Below are 20,265 nucleotides of genomic sequence, written 5' to 3' on the forward strand. Positions count from 1 at the left end.
ATGGCCCCTTCTGCTGGGTCGGCGGAGCAGCGCTAGCTGCAACCGCCGCGGGGGCAGGTGGCGTAAATAACGACTCACTGCTTGTGGGTCGGACAGCCGCCTGAAGCCGTTGTGTCGCTGCCTGCCCCCTGACGCGTCACATCGGCAAGGGTGTTCATGGGCAGGTATGAAACCCGCCTGCGTGCCTCCTTGAATGATATATTGTCTTTTACTTTGATTGTTACAATTTATTTTTATTTTTTCCTGGATGGGCACGACCGCGAGTATGCGACGTGCTTTCCATCACAGTTTACACAGCGGAGAGCATTCTCGCAAGCTTCAGAGGTATCTTCATCGGGACGGCATTTCGCACAAGTTTGGCGGCCTCGGCAGCTCCGCGAATGTGGCCGAAACGCAGGCATTTGAAACATCGGAGCAGATTTGCCACGTATGGCCTAACACGCAGCTTGATGTACCCGGCCTCTATGGACTCGGCCATGAGACTTGAATTGAAGGTGAGTATTAGGTGTTTGAGCCCGATTTCCTTACCATCCCGCCTCATCTTTATTCTTTTCCCATTGACAACATTCTGCTCACTGAAGCCCTCCAGGAGCTCTGCCTCTGTTAGTTGAAGCAAAACATCGTCTGAGACAACGACGCTGATAGTGTTAATAGTTCGGTGCGTAGTTGCTGTCACTTGAACGTCCCCAAATGATACTATACTGGGTAACTTTTCGAATAGTTTCAGATCATGGAGCGCTAAGAGGAGACTACCACTGGCCATCCTTGATGCCTTGTAGCCTGGACCAAGAGCGTCAGTTAAAGACTTTGAAATTAGAAATGGGGAGAGCGTTCGTACATGCTTATCTGATCTTTCCGAGTGAATGACGTGAAATCGTGAGAAGTAGTGTCTTTGACGTCCAAACAACTGGAATACATCTTCGGTGTGCCCTCTGTTCTGAGGGAGACAAGGGGGGGGGGGGGAAGAACTTGCCATAGAAGAATAAAATTTTCGGCAATAACGCCAGCCACCCATCGTGGAGCACTACAAGGGGACGCTACGGGGTCTGTAAAAACAGGTCCTGCAAGCGCCAGCTGTACGTTATCTCAATAACAAAATTTGAAATAACCTAGGTTGGCTATTCAGACAGGATTAACCCTTGGTGCCTGGAAAAATTCCCAGTAAATGGAAGCCAGGAGAACACAGTAAAGATGGAAAGTGAGAGAAAGACGAAGGCTAGAGGGAGAGAGAGAGACACGAAAAGGCAACTACCGATTTCCCCCGGGTGGGTCAATCCGGTGGTGCCGTCTACGTAAAGCCGAGGCCAAAGGGGTCTCTGGCCTCCGCCGAGGGGCCTCAAAGGCCTTGACACGGAGCATCGGCGCAACCCCAAGAATACCCTTTTCAATGAACACGGCTAAGCAACGCACGGTCAAACGCTCGAGGGTTCATCCCTCGTGTTCTCGGGTACGTGGTGTCACAACGCACCGAACGCCTGCTACCGCAGACGCTCCTGCGGGGACTCTAGGTGCTGACTGTCGATCTTAAACGCTTCTTCCTTTGCCAGGCTATTGATCGTTATCTTTGTTTTCTGCATATTATTGTTCAACCCAACTGTTACACTCTCTCTGCTACGGTCCTCAATCATTTGTCGTAACTCACCCTCAGTGTTGCTGAACAGGACAATGCCATCTGAAAACCGATGGTTGCTGAGATATTCACCATAGAGACTTACTCCTAAGCCTACCGAATTTAGTAGCTTGAATACTTCTTCCAAGCACGCAGCGAATAGCATAGGAGAGATTGTGTCTCCTTTTCTAACCCCTTTATTTATAGGTATCTTCCTACTTTTCTTGTGGACAATTAGGGTAGTTGTGAAATCTTTGTAGATATTTTCGAAGATATTTACGTAAGCCTCCTGTACTCCTTGATTACGTCATGCCTCTATTACTGCTGGTATCTCTACTGAATGAAATTCTTTTTCATAATATATAAAAGCCATGTAAAGAGGCTGTTTGTATTCTGTAGATTTCTCGATTACCTGATGGATTAGATGAATGCGATGCATTGTACAGCATCCTTTCCTGAAGCCTGTTCCCTTGGTTATGTGTGGTAAATTGTTGCTCTTATTTTATTAGAAACTATTTGGTGAATGTTTATACAATACTTAAAGTAAGCCTATTATTTTGAATTCTTTAACGTCTCTGTTTTTGTGGGTTAGTATAGTAATGAAATTCTTCCACTTTAAAGTTCCTTAACATAGTGAGAGATTTCGTAAGAAGGGCCGCAAGCTTTTCAAGCATGATGTCTCCCCCATCTTTAACCCTTTACTGCACCTTGTTGCATTTACGCAACAGTGTGATGAACGGCGTTAAAAACCGAAGCAAAGTCAGTTTGGAGCTGCCTGTACACGTTGTTGCATATCCGCAACATTGGTCTGTAAAACGCGGCACCTTGTGCTGCAATCTGTGCTAATTCTTCGCATCTTCTACCTAAACAAACGTGGCGGAGGCTGCGCGCGCCCGCGAGCAGTGATATAGGTAAGTTTTACAAATTGTAAATGTATTTCTCCATAAGACAAAACACAAAAAAAATTCTTACGCTATGCTCCACGTCCTTCTGACTCTGCAGGTTCAAAAAAACATTGTAATTTCGGAATAGTTTGTTCCTGCCGACAGAACGTTGCTATGTTGCACAAATGCAACAACGTGTACATGGTTTATTTTCTTCCGAATAGTGTAATGGCTCCGAAACGCTGGTATGGCCCAGCAATTCCTCCTGATAGTGAAGGCAGTGACTATTCAATTAGTCACGACAGCCACGAGTGTAAGTCCGTTTTGATTCAATATGTGCACAAGATGTTCTCTAGTCGAATTTCCTTTTTTCTTTTCAAAAGTACGCTGCGCCTCCGCACGTTGTCGTGTCACGTCGTCACGGGTACAGCTTTACGTCTGTGCTTCGATGTTCTACATTTTGACAATAACCCGAAAACACTGCATTGTTTCCTGGCTGGGCGGGAATCTGCATGACGTACTGCACGAAGTGTGGGAACCACCTGTGCTGCACAAGCATGTACAAGTGGTTCTCTTTGTTCCACACTAAATCATAGGTGCACTAATGATTGTCTCGTGCAAATAAGCATCTGAGTATGAATCGCACTAAATCTATCTTTTACTTTCAACTTATTCTTTATTTGCACATTGTTGCAAATATGCAACATACCCTTTTTCTGCAAATTGAAACCCCACACATTTGCTAAAGTAAGTTCCCATGGGAGTACAGGTACTGTTATGCTTCCCTACAACTCCATGAATAATATTTTGAGGAAGCAAAAAATTGTGCAGTAAAGGGTTAATGAAATCCACGGTTATTGCATCTTCTCCGGCCGCCTTTCTTCGTTTCATGTCTTCGAAGGCCCTTCTAACTTCATCGCAAGATGTAGAAGGAGCTCGTGTAGCCCGTTCATTTTTACTTTCAATAGAGGTATCCTTTCTGCTCTGGGTATTGTACAGGTCAGTATATAATTCCTCCACTGCTTTTACTATAGCTTACTATACTAGCCTGCTTATCTTTCAGTCCACACATCCAGTGATGTAAACTTCTTAGTGGCTTATTCTGAAAATATTGTGCCAAGCTGTATCCAACGGTTAGTTCCTACAAAAAGAAAAAAAAAACGAATCTTCTCTGGATTTCGCGTGAGACACTTCACCTGTCGCGTCGTGTTACAAGGTTAAGGCATTTAAAACGAAACTGTGATTCCCTTAAAATAGCCAAATTTGTCGTAGCCAAGGCGGAACTTCGCCTTCAAATAATTCATCAAATGATGTCTACTTCAGGGTTACAATACAAGACCTAATGAGAAGTAACCGTGCAAAATTTTCGGGTTCAATCTTACCCAGCTCAGCCTCCGAAAATTCAATTGTTATAACTTATGTCCCTTCTAATGATCCAATAAGTATCGCTACCGAATTGAACGAATATTTTCAATTGGTATTCACAACTGAAAAGTTCGACTTACCTACCTTCATTCATGCATTACATTATTCAATTGGTGATATTACCGAGTCACGAAGATGTTTTGAATTTAATTTTCGGCTCAGAAACTACAAAACTCCTGTGGCCCTCGTGGCATTACCAAAGCTTCTCTTGTTAAATATTGTGTTGGGGTACTCAGTATTTGGCTCTAATGTTTAAAAACTCTTTACTTCGACAGTCCATTTAGTTTGAAAATTGGCAAGAATGCTTACCTTGTATAAATCCGGCAACAAACAGTCACCATTAAACTATTTTTCGCTTTCATTAACGTCTCAATCAGGTAAACTTCTTGAACATATAACTTTTAAACGCAATATGGAATTTCTTGAAAATAATAACATCTTGAGTGATTCCCATTATTTTTTTGGCCGCGGGTTTGACACAATATCTCAGTCCTGAGAATTATCGCATGGCATTTAACAAGCTCTCGACACTGCAAATCAAATAAATGCCATTTTCATAGATTTTGTCTGAGGCATTCGATACTGTAACACACTAAAAACTTCTCTAAAAGCTTCGCGCTACACTTAAAACCCCTTACTTAGTTGACTAGATCGATAGCTTTTTACATAACCCTTCCAACTAAGTTTCGTTTATTTCGTCAAACTCTTCTGTAGTAAATGTGACGTCTGGAGTTACCCAGGGTTCAGTACTAGGGCCAGTTTTGTTCTTGTTGTATATGAATGATTTGACAAATCATATCTCCGAAAAAATCCACCTTCATGCTGAAGACTGTGTGCTATGTAACTTAAGCACCACGACTGTTGTAACATCCCAGTTGAAAATGACAACAGAGGTTGCCTTCCACACTACGAAAATTTCTGTAGTACAACAGGATTTTTCTGTAGTAACTACAGATTCCCGATGAAGCGACAGACTTTTCTCATGTAGAACAGTCATTTCTTGTTGTGACTACAGAAGTACACTCTGTCGTATGTCTGTTGCTGCAACAGAAAACTGAAGCTCTACGACAGATTTTTGTAGTACTACATAAAAATTTGTCATCACAACAGGCACTCTGATGTCTCAACAGAAATGTTCCTGAAGTAACCCAATCTTCTGTAGTGCTACACACAGCTGTTGAAATACTACAGAAACCTATTGAGGCAACACGCCCCCATTTGTCACAACAGAAGTGTTCCTGAAGTAATGCGACACACTTCTGTAGTACTACAGATATGTTGTTGTACGACAGAAACCTATCGCCGCAACATGCACCCAATAATGACAGTGGAAGTGCACAGAAATTATGCGATCCGACAAGCTTCCGTAGTGCCAGTTGAAGAAAACAGGAATTCCTGTCGCAACTACAAAACTTTCTGTCGCGACTACACAAATTTCTTTTGTACGACAGAAGTTCCTGACCTTTCTGTAGTTGCCACAGACGTTTCTGACGTTACTACAGAAATTCTGATGTCGCAACAGAAGCATTCTGTCGCCAAGACCAAGAGTTCTGAAGCCGCAACAGAAACGTTCTGTCGTGACAACAAGAGTTCTGAAGTCGCGACAACAGCTTTCTATCGTGACAGCGGTTGTGACGTTGCGACAGAAATTCTAACGTCGCAACAGAAAGATGCTGTCATGACGACGAAGAGTTCTCATGCCGAAACAGAAACGTTCTGTCACGACAACACAGTTCTGAAGTCACACCAACAGCCTTCTATCGTGACAGCGACTCTGACGTTACGACAGCAATTCTGACGTCACAACAGAAACATTCGGTCGCGACGGCCAAGAGTTCTGAAGTCGCAACAGAAGCACTTTCCGTCGCGGCACTTTAAAATTGTATGCCAGTTTCGCATCGGTGCTGTACACTGTACTTTTCTCTTGCGCGGTATTCAATCGTGCTTCTCTGAAGCCGGCAATGCTGATAGCACCGACACCGGTAGTAAAGTCGACGTGGCCAATGGTTATAATTGTGCCTTGACGACGCGGCAGCAGCAACGCCCTACCGGCCTCCTTAAAATCGGCGACTGATCAAAATCATACCATCTGCGGGAGTGGCTGCGTATCCGTTTTGTTTTATTTGGTAACATGCGGCACACAGGCCTGTAGACTTACATGTGTGGTTACACTGGCACATTAGTTATTTCCCAGAAGTATTGCACAAGCTTCTGCGAAGCGAAGAAGAAGCTTTAGGTTGTTCCACAAAGTTGCGTGATATGCTGTCTCGCTCGGGTCTCATTATTCTGGTACAGCGCTACTGTGAGAAGCCGGTATGCTGTCAAAATGACGACTCATCCACGAGTGTTTATGCAGCTGTTTTGCATTGAAAGCACGAATTATACGCGCGCTCAAAAGTGTAACGAGCAGCAGACAAATGTCGAAATCGGCAATCACAACCCTAACAGTCCCCCTTGTCTATTTCTAAATTTCTTATTGAATACAGACATCGCACAGCAAAATCTATGTTCTAGCACTCCACGATGTACCTGTCGATGGTAACAACACTTTTGCTCTCCTTGAGATGTGGCAGTTGACACGGTGCAGTGAAAGCGCATTTTGGCTTTTAAAATGCAAATGTAAACAGCAACGCAGACAGCGATTCTTGCTGTTGACATAGCCAAAATGTACGAGAGACATGTTCGGCGTGCTGCAGTGGTAAGACGCTGGGCTCGGGATCCTCATGTCCGAAGTTAGAATCCCGGGCGGCAATTTTTTATGTTTTTCTTGTTTTTTGTAATAATAATTTTACATATGCTTAAAGAGGTCTGTGTCAATTTTTAATTAAATATTGATCAGGAAATACATAACTTTCGACTACAGGACGTCACACTACAGACAACAGAATGACAGAAACAACGTCCCAAAATACGACGGACTGAAAGTTTCATGTGTTCTTCAAGTGGGTATGAACTAACAGTTAACTATTCTTTTACACAATTTTGCAGGTGGTGCGAGAAATGGCAAATGAATATAATTTAAAAAAAAAAAACAGTGACTTTCACTTTTGGTAGGCGCACATCTGTTTCTTTGTTTCTCAATTCGTTTAATGGCGCTTCCCTTGAACGGATGTCCGAATACAAGTATCGTGCATTAAAGAAGCTTGTCCCACCGCATAATTTCAGTGCACTTTTGTTGTCATCATTGGGTACATGTTGCGACGATAGGATTTCTTTCGTACAACAACAGTTCTCTGTAGTACAGCAGAGGTTTCTCGCATTACTTCAGGAACACTTCTGTTATGACAATTGGGGGCCTGTTGCAACGATAGGTTTCTTTCGTACAACATTTTTCTGTAGTACACCAGAAGTTGATCGCATTACTTCAGGAACACTTATGTTGTGACAATTGGGGGCCTGTTGCCACAATACGTTTCTGTAGTACTTGAACAGCTCTCTGTAGCACTACAGAAGTTTGCCGGCTTACTTCAGGAACATTTCTGTTGTGACGACAGGGTGCCTGTTGTGATGACAAATTTTTCTGTAGTACTACAAAAATATGTGGCACGGCATCAGCTTTCTGTTGTAACAACAGACATACGACAGCGTGTGCTTCTGTGGTCACAACAAGAAATATCTGTTGTACATCAGAAAAGTATGTCACTCCATCAGGAATCTCTAGTTACTACAGAAAAATCCTGTTGTACAATAGAAAATTCTGTAGTACTGAAGGCAACCTCTGCTGTCGTGTGAACTGGGTGGCCTCATCTTCACACCTAACATGTCATGGTCTAGGCATATCGAATACACATCCAATACAGCACTAAAGAAAATAGGCTATCTAACACGTACATTGCGAACAGCTCCACGTGAAACAAAATTGCTATCATATAACTTGCTCATCCGACCCATTCTCAAGTATGCTTACCCCAACTGGAACCCTGATAAAGTATGTGGCATTAACACACACGAACAGTTCAAAAGAAAAGCAACCCGTTTCATATACTGCCGTTATGATTGGGACGTCTCACCCTCATCTCACCTTGTTGCACTAGGTCTACAACCTCTGTCAGAGGGGCGCGATCGTGAATGTTTTAAATTGTTGCATACTCTCTTAACACCCCACGCTACTCAATAAAGGACAACTATCTGTCTCCTGATAAATTGAAACCTACTAGGAAATGCCATAAATTAGGCCTTGCACGATTTCAACCGCGTACTCACCTATTTAAGCATAGCTTCTTCCCTCGTACAATCGAAAAATGTAACTTACTACCAGGTGAAACTAGGTCACTGCTTTAGAGGAATTTTCGTATAAGTGAACGTGATGCATGCTGTCCTTATTATTATTCGTTGTATCATTTGTTTTGAAGTTATCCTGATTCCTACGGTGTCGAAGTCGATTTGTGCAGAATAATGTTTTGGGACTGTTTTGTTTAATGCAGTGTACAAACCCACTCCTGCGATAGCCCAATCGGGCAGCAGTATGTGTAACTAAATAAATAAATAAATAAATCTTGGCTTCTCCTATGCCAAGTTTCTTTCTCACTGATTTCATGCTGCGTCTATTTATCACTGCTTCCTGAGTCTTTCTTACGATATAATTTAGACCATCCATTATTTTCTTCTTTTTGATCAGTTTTTACAATTCCGCGAATTCTATCTTCTCTCTTGAATTAAACTGTTTCATTCTTTGTCGTTTCATACTTTGGTCCTTCGTTGCTTAGGAGAGCTTACTTAGTGGTTGCCTTGGTCTCCCACTTCAATTGCTGCTTCTGAAGCCAGCCTAGTTTCGGTTCCATTCATTACCTCTTTTACGGTTTGATTCAGTGCTTGCCTAGTGCGGCATCCATAGTGACTTATGTCGGAATGAAAGAGGTTCGTTTAAGAGCGGTACGTATGTACACATTTACACATACTGAGTGACCCAAGTTGTTCTGGTCGTTGCTTTCGAACCCTGTTACCACACCACAGCAGACCGATGCGCTACTCATTCCCCCACTGACTAACCAGTGACGCTGGTAGACGGGAGAACGGTTAGATAGAAATACAGAAACAAATATAGGCGCATAGATACAAACGTACACAGATAGGTACGTAGTCTAAAAAAGCGCATGTGGTGCCCTAAGTATGCCAGCGAATTAATATAGCCTGTATACCTTCTGGGCGTCCTTGAGTTGAATGCCGGGAAACAGTTTCCCCACAGCTTGCTTGAGCTTGACTTCGTCTACAGCAGCAGTAGGTTTGAAGAAGAACTCGAGTCGGTAGCCCTGACCGAACTTCTCCCGAAGGTGTTGCAGTGTCCCCAGGCACATCATTTGGCCGTTGACCATAATGGTTAGCCGGTCACAAGAAAACTCGCATTCGTCCATGCTGCGAGTTGTTGAGATTCGTGAGCAGCACAGTGTCAGAAGCAACGTGGATTTAAGAATTAAAAGACGACTTAGCTGTATGTTACCTCGGACTGGCATATTCGAGTGAACGTAGAAAGCGGAAGTGATTTTGCGAGAAAACCACTGCTCCAATTGAATAAAATGTGTTGCACTTGAGGGAAAAAAGTCACATCCTGGCAACTATAGAAGGCAGACTATCTATCTATCTATCTATCTATCTATCTATCTATCTATCTATCTATCTATCTATCTATCTATCTATCTATCTATCTATCTATCTATCTATCTATCTATCTATCTATCTATCTATCTATCTATCTATCTATCTGTCTGTCTGTCTGTCTGTCTGTCTGTCTGTCTGTCTGTCTGTCTGTCTATCTATCTATCTATCTATCTATCTATCTATCTATCTATCTATCTATCTATCTATCTATCTATCTATCTATCTATCTATCTATCTATCTATCTATCTATCTCAAATCACTTGTTTGCGAAATTTCACGAAAATTTGTAACTTTAAAAGTAGCAGGAGAACCAACTTTAGGAACCCGTAACTCAGCGCCCGAAAAAAGAATATGTTACTTTTATAAAATGCATCGCTTCGAGCATCCCAAGTGAACGAATTTGATACAAAAAATTGCAGCTAATGCAAAAGCGTTACAGTGAGTAGGAGCGTTTCTTCAACAGCTCTCCTCGCTAATTAGGAGTATATTCAGAGTGGTGACATATACATCATGTTTGTGCGCTTTACAGAATTGTCATATCATTTCTTATTGCTCAGTTGCAATGTTGCAGACTTGAGGAATTACTTTATTAATTTCACATTTTGAAAATGTGCATTTAAAATGTTATGTGCATAAGAGAATAAACTTCTTCTCGTTACTACAGTTTTAACCGCTTTGAAATTGAATCATCCTGAAGAAAATTAATGCAGTCATTGCCGAGAAAGGCGGTGTACCTGTTCCCATACAGTCAGACAGGAGCTCACTAGTTAAAGTTTAAAGTGCCGTTGTTGGTTTATCTCTTTAACCGATGGCAGCAAGACAACTGATAATAAAATATCGTGATCGTGAGTCATATCATGGTCTGCCGGTTTGTTAAAGATAATGGCCTTCTGCACTTCTCTGGCCGGTTCGTGGTCGGTTGGTTGATGGCCAGGCTTTCACCGCAGTTGCAACGGCGGCGATTCAAAGGACGCGTGCTCTCTGGCAACCGAATTGTATATATACATATACATATATATATATATATATATCACATAAAAAGAAACCTGCGATACGCACGTATTTCTCGCAAACTTCACTTGTGTTCCTCATACGGCATTTTCGCACTGCAAAATCAGTATTTCGCCACATACTATTTAACATTGAGTACTGCTGAGGAAGTAGTAAAGGTAGGCAAAGGACGACAGAGCGAAGATTGAACACAACTTTCTTGTAAAGGGTATCGTTTCCTGAATTTTGAAAAATCGCCTGCGGAAAATAGCTAAATTCTTCTACCGGAGCTGGACAACACGAAGAAGCGGACAATACTACACGAGAAATCCAAGATGCATATTGAACTAATGAAGAAAGTAAACCAGTTAACTTCTTTTATTACTTGTTGAAAGGTATTGCAATTCATAAATTTTATGCGGTGAGCAAGGAAGACTTTTGCACTTAAAGCTAAAATCCAAGATGACCTATGATGCTGATATTTCTCAAAGTCTGGGAAGAATTACATGGGTGTTCCTTTTCTTTTGTGCTTGAATGCATAAAATTTTCCTAAAAAAGTAAGTGAAACCACTGTGATTTCTTACGGCGAGTTTGAAGACGCCTATTTCCAATATGGTACCATTCTGGAAAATAATTCCGATTGTGTACGCCTTGCAAACGCTCAATTTTTCGTAGCCATCAATCCAACATTCCAACTAGCATAATTAGCAGTCCTGACTCACCGGCTATAATTTCTAAAATTGCAATATGTACCACCCTGCTAGTAGCAGCGCAAAATGTAGACAAGGGACGAGACAAGAAGACACCACAAGCCAAGACACAAGACACCACAAGTGAAAGTCAGCGCTTGTGGTGTCTTCTTGTCTCGTCCCTTGTCTACATTTTGCGCTGCTACTAGCAGGATGGAAAACCAACAAGCCCAAGCTGCTATTCTAGCGAATATGTACCACATTGTATATAAAAAGGAAGTTAGTTAACATTGTCGAAAAGTTTTCCATACGCCCGCCTCACGGAATTATTCAACTCAGCGGCTAGAAATATGAGCAACAGGCTAGTTTTTAAATTTGCAGAAGCGTAAAAATAACCACCTCGTAGATGAGCCTTCGTAACGTCCTCTGTCTGCAAACTAATGTCCGGGCCTGCTGGCCGAGCCGTCACATGAGACCTCAGTGGCGTCGCAAGGTTTAGGTGGTCTGGAGAAGCTCTCGGGTAGGACAAGCAGGCTCTTTTATCGCCATCCTCTCTCTATACCGCGGCTGCAGTACAGGACTCTGGCTCCTGCTCTGTTTTTCGCGGAATTATGCAATGTGACAAGCAATTCGTAGGGGCTCGTGTAAGAGCCGCGCCATAGACCTTCCAGCCCCAAATTCGGGGGAGAGATCCGACTGAGAAGCCATCGCGTTCGGTGCCACACTGCTGTGCGCGGACATCTGCGAATTTTGGGGTGCTGCGTACTTCCGTGTGCCGCTACTAAATTGCGAGAGCTGCGCGTTGTCCTCTGATGCACTGGTAGACAACGTTACTAGATTATTTTCAGTTGTCAAACTCCGCCGCGGCACCTGGCCCCTTTCTGTCGCGCCCGCGGGGCGGCGCGCGCGACACTGTCGGCCCGAAGGCGGGCGGTGCGAGCAACGTTTGTGCGGGCGGACAGAGACGCCGATGCGTGCAACAGCGTGCCACGTTTTGCTCGTGTTTCTTATTTGTCTGTCAGGAAAATGCTGCTTGTCTTGTGAGCAAACATGCCTGCAATGAAACCAGAAAAACCACGAGAAACAAAGTGATAGCTAGGGAGGGTGCAGCGCCCTTCCTAACTATCACTTTGTCAGTTTTTACTCCTGTTTTTTTGTTTGTGTTAATAAAACCTTGCAAGCATTCTACGACGAAATAGTGTACCAGACCACCGCCTTTCAACTTCGTGCGCATTTCCTGAGGGCTATAAACTTGTTAAACTAATAATTTCAAGTCATCAAAGATTTTTTGGAACTGCTAAACTTGACAGAACAGAACGCAGTTCAAAAGAACCTGAAGCTTTTTGCATCATAAGAAACGACAGAGTCGCTGCGAGTAACTCTGATGTCGAGTTTAAACATTGTCGATAATCTGCTGCGTCAAGGTTCGCTCTATGTTTTGACAGCCAAGGTAAATCAAGATCCATTGGAGGTACACTGTTCACATTTGTTGTGACTGCATTCACATTACACCGTTTGCTAGGAAATTCACCCACTCATGTTTTTTCAGTGACACTTTGGACTAGTGCGTTCCTTCGGTGGAGGTGAGTCCCATCCAACTATAAACAACTTCACGCAGATATTCCGCCTTCTAAGCCTGTATACACATGTTAAAAGCTTGTATACACCTGGCGCTACGTGGGAGTGTGGAAGGTGTGCCAGGCTCTGTGCTCGTCGGCGTCAACGACACAATCAAGCAGACCAGAGAAGCCTGCAAGTCAAAACATAGTCTTCGCAATGTCATTGAGGCGACGTTGATAAGTTGCGTGGAGCCAAGCAGCTCACCAGAACGTGCTCGCAATGAGCACACTTATGCTCGAGGAAACAGAGGACAATGCTGGTTATTATCTGTGTGGATATGTCATTCATAAAGTCAGAAAGGGCACACCATGTGATCTATGCATAGCGGACATAAGCTCTGAAATCCCAGTTGCGACAGTTACTTAATTGAGTACAGAAGTCTCAAGCAAGGTTCCTTGAAGTACCCGACGCCGAAGATGCTGGGCTTTATGATGACAGCTAACAGAAGTGTGTCAGCTTCCCTAGATGAGGCAGGCCTTTACGGAGAGATATTTTGGAAGGTTTTAGATGATCTAGAGGGGTGCTACCTCCCTCTTCTTGGTTGTGCAGAGCATATGTCCGCGTTGACGTGCGAAGTACTGAATTTCTTCATTGTTATGCGGATCCATTTTTACTCCAGGGATACAAACTGTCAACTAGAAAGCAGTAGCTGTAGCAACCAAGAAAGCGCATCTTTTGTGAATATCGATGCAGCATGCTTAGATTCATCAAACCGGCGTTGTATCGGTCCTATTCTTTTTTTCATGCGTACATAAAACAACATGCCACAAACGAAAGGCTTCGCTCTCCTCTTCATTCACCTATTAGCTGCTTTTTATAGAGTGCACAATGTAAAAAGGCTATTCTTTGAATATTTAGCGCCACGAAAAGCAGCAAAAGAAAAAAAAAAACTGGCATTGAGTCGGCGGCGCGCTGCTGCCTTGGGAAGCTTCCGTGGGCAACCGGGCCAACCGTGGCGGCAGCGCCACCTCGCGAGAGGAGACGGCAGAGGGTCACGTTCTCGCGCCGCTCCCAGGCGGAGTTTTATAACTGAAAAGTATCTAGTAGCGGTGCTGGTAGACCTGACGATCCGGAGAGTCTACAAGTCTGCGGGGCCCAATCTTAACCATCGGGTTCGGTCCCACGTGGGGACCAGACATTGTGAATACTGTGAGAAAAAAGGCGCTGCCTTTACACGAGTGTAAACGTCAAATGTCCTCACTGCCACCAAGCCAATGGCCAGAGTGCGGGTGCGCATTAGTCTGACGCGTGCCCATTAAAAAATTCCTGGCTTTGCGACTGACTGCCACAATTATGTGCTTTTAAGCGCATCATTCCGTTATTAATAAAGCACAAGCTTTATAGAAGCCAGCAGCACTTAGCGTACATTGACTATAATAGTCGATGTCTCATGCACAATGTTTTCATCGACAATTGCGCTAAGTGTTTAAAAGAAGAAAGAAACAAACGACTTTGCCGAGCGGAGTTCGAGATCTACACAATTAGTTTCTGAGGAAGTTGCTCCGGTCAGAAGCACGTAAGCATGTTTGTGTTTATTTTCTGCAGAGTTGAATGCCATTCTAACCGGAGCTTTAGATTTCCACAGTCACCTCGCTGTACCTGGAACCTGGAGAGAAACCTAGATGCTTACGAAAAGGGTTCTACTTAAATTGAGGACGACGCAACGAGCTATGGAAAGAAGAATGATGGGTGTAACGTTAAGGGAAAAGAAAAGAGCAGATTGGGTGAGGGAACAAACGCGAGTGAATGACATCTTAGTTGACATCAAGAAAAAAAAATGGGCATGGGCAGGACATGTAATGAGGAGGGAAGATAACCGATGGTCATTAAGGGTTACGGACTGGATTCCAAGGGAAGAGAAGCGTAGCAAGGGGCGGCAGAAAGTTAGGTGAGCGGATGAGGTTAAGAAGTTTGCAGGAACGACATGGCCACAATTATTACATGACTGGGGTAGTTGGAGAAGTACGGGAGAGGCCTTTGCCCTGCATTAGGCGTAACCAGGCTGATGATTATGATGATGATGATGTACAGTCAACCACAGAAGTTTAAGGAGCTTAGGATCTCAAAAAACATTCCATTTCCGAGCAGCCTGTTACATCATCGTCATCATCAGCCTATTTTATGCCCACTGAAGGACGATGGCTTCTCTTTGCCATCTCCAATTACCCCTGTACTGTGCCAAACGATTCCATCTAGCACCCTCAAACTTCATTTCGTAGCACCACCTAGTCTTCAGCCGTGTTCTACTGTACTTCTCTTCTCTTGGTACCCATTATGTCACCCTAATGTCCCAACTGTGATCTAACTTGCACATTACGTGACCATCCCAGTATCATCTTTTTCGCTTGAGATTAATTAGAATATCGGCTATGCTCGTTTTCTCTCTGATCCAAATCGCTTTCCTTCTGTTTCTTCACCTTATGCTTAACACATTCTTCTTTCCATTGCTGTATGCGCGGCTCCTAAATTGTTCTAACGCTTATTTGTCACTCTCGAAGTCTCAGCCCCGTATGTCAGTCCCGGTAAAGTACACTTATTGTGCACCTTTCATTTCAATCTTAATGGTAAGCTTTCAGTCAGGAGATGACATTGTCTGCCGGATGCGCTACAGCCCATTTTTATTCTTCTGTAAATTTACTTTTCATGATCAGTGCTCCCTATACGTTTATCAACCTACGTAAACATACTCCTTCACATACCCTAGAGGTTGACTGTCGATCCTGAACTTTCGTTCCCTATCCCGGCTATTCATGATTATCTTTGTTCCGCACATTAATCTGCAACCCCACTCTTACACTCTCTCTGTCCTCAATCATTTGTTGTAACTCCTCTGCATTCTTGCATAACAGGACAATGTCATCTGTAAAGACATGATTGCTGATATATTCACCCTTGATCCTCACGCTGAATCCTTCCAAGTTTATTAGCTAGAATAATTTTTCCAAGCACACAGTGAATAGTATTGGAGAGATCGTGTCCCCTTGGCTTACACCTTTCTTTATAGGTATCTTCCTAGTTTTCTTGTGGTGAATTAAGGTAGCTGTGGAATCTCTGTATGTATTTTCCAAGCTATTTACGTTAGTGACCTGTACTTCTTGGGTACGTAATGCCTCTATGCCTGCTGGTATCTCAACTGAATCAAATGCATTTTGGTAATCTATGAAAGCCACAGGGAGAGGCTGATTGTACTTTGCGGAATTCTCGGTTACCTGATTAATGCCATGGATTTGATCTATTGAAAAGTATTATTTCCTGAAGCCAGCCTATTCACTTGGTTGACCTAAGTCCAATGTTGCCCTTATTCTATTTGAAATTTTCTTGGTGAACATTTTACATAATACTGAGATTGGGCTAATGGGTTTATAATTTTTCAATTCTTCAACACCTGCTTTTTGTGTGTTACTATGTTTGCGTTATTCCCGTTCTATTAGACCCTTGAAATCGATAGACAGATCGTAGAGAGGGCCTACGGTTACTCAAGCATTATGTCTCCTCCATCTTTGATTAACTGCACTGTTATTCCGTCTCCTCCTGCCGCTTTTCCCTCTTTAATGTCTTGCAAGGCCCTTTTAATATCTCCGCTAGTTATAGAAGGAGTCTCTGTAAGCTTTTCCACACTACTTCGAATAGAGGTATCTTGGCTCTTTGGGCCGGCAGTACAGGTCACTATAAAATTATTCGGCTGCTTGTACTATACCTTCCATATTGACGATAATAATACTGTAACAAGCATGCGACGCCCCCTCGGGCATAATCTTCGTTGGCTCGCCAGGCTTGGTGGCCTGTCAGGCTCGGTAGGCAACATTGGTCACGGCACTAATATACACCGGCAAGCACAGCTGCTCGGCGGTCAGTCATCGTTCATCACCACCACGCAGCGGATCGTCTGTCTAACGGAGGGTGCCTGGAGCCCTTACTTGTTGGGCGGATCATGACACTGGCGACGAGGATGGCGACAAGTACCCACGGATCGTCCCACGCCTCCGTGAGCGGCGAAACACCACCCCCCGTTGCTGCCGCCATGTCGCTGTACTGAAGACTCGAGCCGTTCAAGGGAGATGGGTCCGCCTGGCCAATTTACGAGCAGAAAGTCTACGTGTTCTTCCGGGCAAATGACACGCCTGAGGCCAAACAGCGGTACATTTTCCTGGCCAGCTGCGGGACCCGCGTCTTCAGCCTGCTGCTTGACCTTCTCAAGCCAGCCACGCCGCAAGTGCAGACGATGGGTGAGCTCGTCGCCATACTGCGCTCACATTTCAAATCAGCACCATCCACACTAATGGAGTATTTCCGCTTCAACAACGGGAGCAGCCTGGAAGGAGAGGCGCTCGGGCAGTTCGTTGCTGCGCTACGAGGGTTAGCGAGTACCTGCGTTTTCGGGGACCAGCTGGACTCGCTGCTCCGGGACCGTTTCGGCTGCGGCATCAACAACCCCGCCATGCAGACGCAACTCCTGGATCTCCCGACCCGTCGCTGGACAACGCCGTTGAGGCAGCGCTGGCAATGGAAACTGCTGCCAAGGACGCCGGCGAGATTGCCCCAACGACGGACTCACCATCAGTGGAAGCGGTGGTCAACAAGTTGGCGACATGGGGCAGTGCCTGCGGTCGCTGTGGCGGTGCCCCCTCCCCCCTCCCCCTCACGGTACCAGTTCTATGAAGCACAATGCTTCACGTGCGGGAAAACTGTGCAACTGGCACGGGTATGCCGATGGGGGAGGACGAAGATCAAACAGCAGCAGCAGCCTGGTTCCGTTTTCCTGGTCTCCAGTGTTCAGTACTTGGGACACCTAGCCTAACCTAGCCCCTGTTCCCCGCAAGGTTGATACTGTGTTCAAGGCGCCTAAGCCCAAGAAAAAGAAGGAGCTTCACAGCTACCTCGACCTGATAAGCTTTTACAGGAGTTTCCTGGCGAGCCTGTCGGAGCATCTACAGCCGCTCCATCTTCTGCTTCGAGATGGTCAGCAATGTGTCTGGAAGAAGGAGCAGGATCGGGCCTTCTAGCGCAGCAAGGAGCTAATCACGAAGGCTCCAGTGCTGGTGCACTTCAATCTTGGCAAGCCTGTCGTACTGAGCGTAGATGCGTCGCCGTATGGCGTGCGAGCCGTCCTGGCACACTAGGACAGGGATGGCAGGAGCGCTCTGTGTCGTTTGCTCCTCGTCGGCTTCATGCTACAGAGCAACGCTACAGCCAGCTGGACAAGGAAGGCTTGGTCCTTATTTTCGGTGTCGAACGCTACCACCAGTATCTGTGGGGCCGGAAGTTCCAGGCGGTCATGGACCGCAAGCCGCTGCTGGGGCTGCTGGGGCCTGACAAGGCATCACCTCGAGTGGTACGCTGGGCCTCGAGGCTGGCGGCGTACAGTAACCAGCTGGTTTACCGTCCGGGAAAGCACCTGAGACCTGCTGATTCCCTGAGCCGCCTCCACCTGCCTGAGGTGCCTGATGCCCTTCCAGAACCTACGGCAGTGTTCATGCTGGAGCATGTGTAGCCGCAGGTACTCTCCAGATCGGCGGTATAGCAAGCGACCAGCCGGGATGCAGTGCTGTCTCAGGTGGTCAAGGCGGTGTCCCGTGGGGAGTAATTTGGTTCAGCAGGTTTATAGCCACAATGTCGCTGAGCTGAGCCTGCAGCAGGGCTGCCTACTGTGGGGTTCCAGGGTGGTGATCCCACAGTCTCCAGTCCAGGGTCCTGCACTTGCTGCACGCGGGTTTTTCTGGCGTGGAAAAGACCAAGGTGGTGGCCCGGTCCCATGTTCGGTGGCCTGGATTGGACCAGGATATCCCTCGTATGGTGCAGTGCTGCCAAATCTGCCATAAGCATCCGCGGGCCTCACGTCATGTGGAAATCACCCCCTGGCCGTTCCCACAGAGACCATGGTCCCACCTACATGTGCATTTTGGGGGACTCTGCAAAGGCCATTACTTCCTGGTAAGGTTGGATGCCTCTTCGAATTCGGGGGAGGTTCTACCTGTCACCACTCCATCAACAAGCGCGACCATTGCAGTGCTACGACAGGTCTTCGCCGCCCAAGGGTTGCCGGAGGTCATCGTGTCCGACAATGGTCCTGCTTTCGCCTGCACAGAGTACCTGGCCTGGCTGATGAAGAACGGCATCCGCCGGATGATGCTTCTGCCATACCCGCCTGCTTCAAACGGTGCAGCCGAGTGGGTGGTGCAAACCATCAAAGACAAGCTCAAGAAGAGCCAGACTGGGGATTTCCGGACGCAGATTGCCCGAATACTGTTCCAGTACTTGACCACGCCCCACAATGTCACTGGCCATGCCCCAGCTCCTACTGGGTTGGATGGTCAAGGCACCCTAGGAGGTCTTGCATTCGGGCCTTCGATGCGCAGTGCTCCTGAAGCAGCTAATGCAGAAGCTGGCTGCTGACCGAGGGTGCCGTTCCGGGCCTTTGCCGGAGCCGGGAGCTCCAGTTTTCGCCAGGAATTTCCCTCCTTGTGCACCGTGGTCTGCCGGACAGATGGTGTCTCCTGCCAGCGCCTCATCGCTGCTCGCCCGCATGCTAGATGGCGCCACGTGGCACAGACACACCAACCATGTTAGGCCTCGCCTAAGGACATCACAAGCGCCCTCGACTGCCACTTCATAGTTCCAGCACGCAGGAGGACTAGCGGCAACACCAGTCGCTTCCAGCAGAGCACCACCCACCTCGGAGGCGGCAAGCATTGCCAGTGGTGCGGCGCCCGTTGGGCCGGTGTCGAGCCCGGCACCACTCACAATGCCGACCACTGCGGACCCTACGGATGGAGTGAGGCAGTTTCAGGCAGCACCCGGCGTTGCCACACCCAGCCCGTCAACACCGGTGTCCATGCGGAGTACTCGACGGCGGAGGCCGCCGGACCGTTACTCGCCTGGATAGCAGGCAGCATCGACCCGGCTAGGACGGCGGCAAAGCCTTATGCTCTGAACATGGACGTTTGTTTCTTTTAGTTAACAATCAAACTGGGGGTAATGGGATATGTAACAAGCATATGACGCACCCTTGGGCATAATCTTCGTTGGCCCGCCAGGCTTGGTGGTCTGTCAGACTCGGTAAGCAACATTGGTCACCGCACCAATAAGCACTGGCGAGCATAGCTGCTCGGCGGTCGTCATCGGTCATCACCATAACGCAGTGAAGCGTCTAACGGAGGGTGCCTCGAGCCCTCCCTTGTTCACGAAACCAGGCGGATCATAACTATTGCCTTTTTCATCTTTCAATGCATTCATCTTGCTTTCTTATATGCGAAATTTGCTTCTCACTGATTTGATGCTGCCTCCATTTTTCACCGCTTCCTCGGTCGTTATCACGTTACAATTTCGAATATACCTTGTTTTCTTGTTTTTGATCTGTTTTGACAGTTGCTAGAATTCCTTATCTCCTGAGTTGGACTTTTTCATTCTTCGTCGTTTCTTTATTAGGTCCTATGTTAATTGGAAAAGCCCTCC

The 20,265-nt window shown here is 45.9% G+C and overlaps 1 protein-coding gene across 1 annotated transcript in view; it reads right to left on the reverse strand.

The window, feature by feature from the left end:
* Positions 1 to 20,265, reverse strand: part of LOC126526590 (phospholipid-transporting ATPase ABCA3-like) — a 68,061-nt gene that overhangs the window by 16,691 nt on the left and 31,105 nt on the right. The window contains exon 4 of the mRNA XM_055068219.1: positions 9,057 to 9,270. Within this exon, the coding sequence (XP_054924194.1) occupies positions 9,057 to 9,270 (214 nt within the window). The remainder of the gene's footprint in view (positions 1 to 9,056; positions 9,271 to 20,265) is intronic.

The sequence above is a fragment of the Dermacentor andersoni genome, chromosome 8 (genome assembly GCF_023375885.2).
Source record: "Dermacentor andersoni chromosome 8, qqDerAnde1_hic_scaffold, whole genome shotgun sequence".
Taxonomy (NCBI): domain Eukaryota; kingdom Metazoa; phylum Arthropoda; class Arachnida; order Ixodida; family Ixodidae; genus Dermacentor; species Dermacentor andersoni.